This window comes from Cebus imitator, unplaced genomic scaffold (genome assembly GCF_001604975.1).
Source record: "Cebus imitator isolate Cc_AM_T3 unplaced genomic scaffold, Cebus_imitator-1.0 Scaffold529, whole genome shotgun sequence".
Taxonomy (NCBI): domain Eukaryota; kingdom Metazoa; phylum Chordata; class Mammalia; order Primates; family Cebidae; genus Cebus; species Cebus imitator.
This window is the reverse complement of record NW_016107844.1, coordinates 601,797-605,395: the sequence shown is the minus strand read 5'-3', so window position 1 is coordinate 605,395 and position 3,599 is coordinate 601,797. Positions and strand designations below refer to the sequence as shown.

General features: G+C 46.0%; 1 protein-coding gene across 1 annotated transcript; it reads left to right on the top strand.

Annotated features, from left to right (window-relative positions):
• The first annotated feature begins 937 nt into the window (after positions 1–937).
• Positions 938–3,090, top strand: LOC108293296 (adenosylhomocysteinase-like). The gene has a single exon (XM_037733473.1). The coding sequence runs from the start codon at positions 1,021–1,023 to the stop codon at positions 2,317–2,319; it is 1,299 nt and encodes a 432-aa protein (XP_037589401.1). The 5' UTR covers positions 938–1,020; the 3' UTR covers positions 2,320–3,090.
• Positions 3,091–3,599: the final 509 nt, after the last annotated feature.

Sequence of the window (3,599 nt, the reverse complement as noted above, 5' to 3'; positions counted from 1 at the left end):
GTACATCATAAAAGTTAAGCTGTTACCAGCTTAAAATAGACTGTCATAAACATAATATGTTTCAGGTAAGCCTCATGGTAACCACAAAATAAAAACCCACACTAAATACACAAAACAGAAAGAGAAAGAAATCAGTGCCACTATAGAAATCATCAAATTCCAAAGGAAGACAGGAATAGAAGAAGGAAGGAGCAAAGGATCTACAAAGTAGAAAACAATTAACAAAACAGCAATAATAATTTTTGCCTATCAATAATTACTTTAAATATAAATGGATTAAATTTTCCAATCAAAAGAGAGAATGTCTGATTGGATTAAAAACAAGGCTCAGCTATATGCCACCTACAAGAGACTCACTTCAACTTTAGAGACATACATAGGCTGAAAGAGAGAGAAGGGATAAAAAGGATATTCCCTGCAAATGGAAACTAAAAGAGACCAGCAGTGGCTGTACTACTAGCAGATAAAATAGGCTTTATGCCAAAAACTGTCACAAGAAACAAAGGTTATTATATAATGATAAAGGCTTCAATTCATCAAGAAACTCTAACAATTGCAAATTATATATGCCCAACATCAGAGCACTCAAATATAAAAAGTAGACAGTAATGGATCTGAAGGGAGAAATAGACAGCAATACAATAATTGTAGGGTGCTTCAATATCACACTTTCAACAATGGGTAGATCATCCAGACATAAAATCAATAAGGAAACATTGGACTTGAACAGCACTATAGACCAGACAGAACTAACAGACATTCAGGCATACCATGCAGATACGTGGGTTCAGTTCTGACAACTGTAATAAAAAAAAAATCACAATAAAGCAAGTCAGGAATATTTTGGTTTTCCAGCGCATATAAAAAGTTATGTTTACACTATCCTGTAGTTTATTATCTGTGCAATAGCAATACATCTTCAAAAAATGTACATCCCCTGCCCCGCGTTGCCCGCCCAGTGCCTGTTCTCTGACTGAGGCCCAGCCCCCTTCGCCCGTGCCCATCACCAGCGTCGCCAGCATGTCTCACAAACTGCCCTACAAAGTCGCTGACATCGGCCTGGCTGACTGGGGACGCAAGGCCCTGAACATTGCAGAGAATGAGATGCCGAGCCTGATACGCATGCGTGAGCGGTACTCAACTTCCAAGCCGCTGAAGGGCGCCCGCATCGCCGGCTGCCTGCACGTGACGGTGGAGACTGCTGTCCTCATTGAGGCCCTGATCACCCTGGGTGCTGAGGTGTGGTGGTCTAGCTGCAACATCTTCTCCACCCAGGACCATGCGGCAGCTGCCACTGCCAAGGCTGGCATTCCAGTGTATGCGTGGAAGGGCGAAACAGATGAGGAGTACCTATGGTGCACTGAGCAGACGCTGTACTTCAAGGACAGGCCCCTCAACATGATTCTGGACGACGGAGGCGACCTCACCAACCTCATCCACACGAAGTACCCACAGCTCCTGCCGGGCATCCGAGGCATCTCCGAGGAGACCACGACCGGGGTCCACAACCTCTACAAGATGATGGCCAATGGGATCCTGAAGGTGCCTGCCATCAACGTCAACGACTCCGTCACCAAGAGCAAGTTTGACAACCTCTATGGCTGCCGGGAGTCCCTCATAGATGGCATCAAGCGGGCCACAGACGTGATGATTGCCGGCAAGGTAGCAGTGGTAGCAGGCTATGGCGATGTGGGCAAGGGCTGTGCCCAGGCCCTGCAGGGTTTTGGGGCCCGCATCATCATCACCGAGATTGACCCCATCAACACACTGCAGGCCGCCATGGAGGGCTATGAGGTGACCACCATGGATGAGGCCTGTCAGGAGGACAATATCTTTGTCACCACCACAGGCTGTGTTGACATCATCCTTGGCCGGCACTTTGAGCAAATGAAGGATGATGCCATCATGTATAACATTGGACACTTTGATGTGGAGATCGATGTCAAGTGGCTCAACGAGAATGCTGTGGAGAAGGAGAACATCAAGCCGCAGGTGGACCGGTACCAGCTGAAGAATGGGCGCCGCATCATCCTGCTGGCGGAGGGTCGGCTGGTCAATCTGGGTTGTGCCATGGGCCACCTCAGCTTCGTGATGAGTAACTCCTTCACCAACCAGGTGATGGCGCAGATCGAGCTGTGGACTCACCCTGACAAGTACCCCGTTGGGGTTCACTTCCTGCCCAAGAAGCTGGATGAGGCAGTGGCTGAAGCCCACCTGGGCGAGCTGAACGTGAAGTTGACCAAGCTGACAGAGAAGCAGGCTCAGTACCTGGGCATGTCCCGTGATGGCCCCTTCAAGCTGGATCACTACCGCTACTGAGAGCCAGGTCTGCGCTTCGCCTTCCAGCTGCTGTCCTTGCCCAGGCCTCGCCTCCCCTCCCTAAGAGCAAACGGCACCAACTTTGTGATTGGTTTGTCAGTGTCCCCCATGGACTCTCTGGGGCTAGTGACTCAGTTTTTGGCCTCTGTTGCAGCCCTCATACTGTTCCAGGTGTGGCAGTGGGAACTGAGAGGCCTCTCCTTAAGCCCTGGTCATGATGGAGGTATCAGCCATGAGAACCATGAGCTCAGTGGTCTTGGAACTGCTCACCTTCCTTAGCCTTGAAGTCAGTAGTGGAGTCACAAAGCCCATGTATATTTTGCCATCTAGGCCTTCACCTGGTCTGTGGGCTTAGACCTGTGTGCTTGGTTTGCAGGTCCAGTGGTTCCTAAGTGCATGACAGATAGATGACAAAGAAGTATACTGAAGGGCAAAGAGGAACTGTTGTTTGAATTTTCCTCAGGGTCTGGCTTAGTGCTGGGCCTTCTCTTAAACCTCATAACAATGAGGTTAGTACTTTTAGTCCTTGTTTTACAGGGGTTAGAATAGACTGTTAAGAGGCAACTGAGAAAGAACAGAAAAGTGACAGTTAGAGGTTGAGAGGGGCCAGAAAAATATAAAAATAGGCATAGCTCTGCCACCACTTTGTAACCAGATGGTTTCTATTACAACCCTGGGGCAAAAAGAGAATAATTTGGCCTATAATGCTTATAATGTTAAAAGAAAGCAGGAATGTGGGTAAATAAAAATCTTGGTGCCAAAAAAAAAAAATGTACATTATTGATTTTAAAACCCTTTATTGCTAAAACAAATGATAATGATCATCTGAGCCTTTAGCAAGTTATAATCTTTTTGCTGGTAGGAGTTCTCGCCTTGATGTTGATGGCTGCTGACTGATCAGGGTGATGGTTGCTGAAGTTGAGATGGCTGTGACAATTTCTTAAAATAAGATAACATTAAAGTTTGCAACATCGATGTTGATTCTTCCTTTTCTGAAAGATTTATCTACAGCATGTGAGGCTATTGGTAGCATTTTACCCACATTAGAACTTCTTTGAAATTGGAGTCAATCCTCTCAAACACTATCACTGCTTTATCAGCTAAGTTTATGTAATATTCTAAATTATTTGTTGTCATTTCAACAATGCTCATAGCACCTTTACCAGGAATAGGTTGTATCTCAAAAAAACCATTTCTTTGCTGATCCATAAGAAGCAACTCCTCATGCATTCAAGTTTGGTCATGAGATTACAGCAATTTAGTCACATCTTCAAGCTTCA

What these genes read in the sequence shown, in the direction of transcription:
- LOC108293296 (XM_037733473.1), top strand. Translation starts at nt 1,021, where the DNA reads ATGTCTCACAAACTGCCCTACAAAGTCGCTGACATCGGCCTGGCTGAC.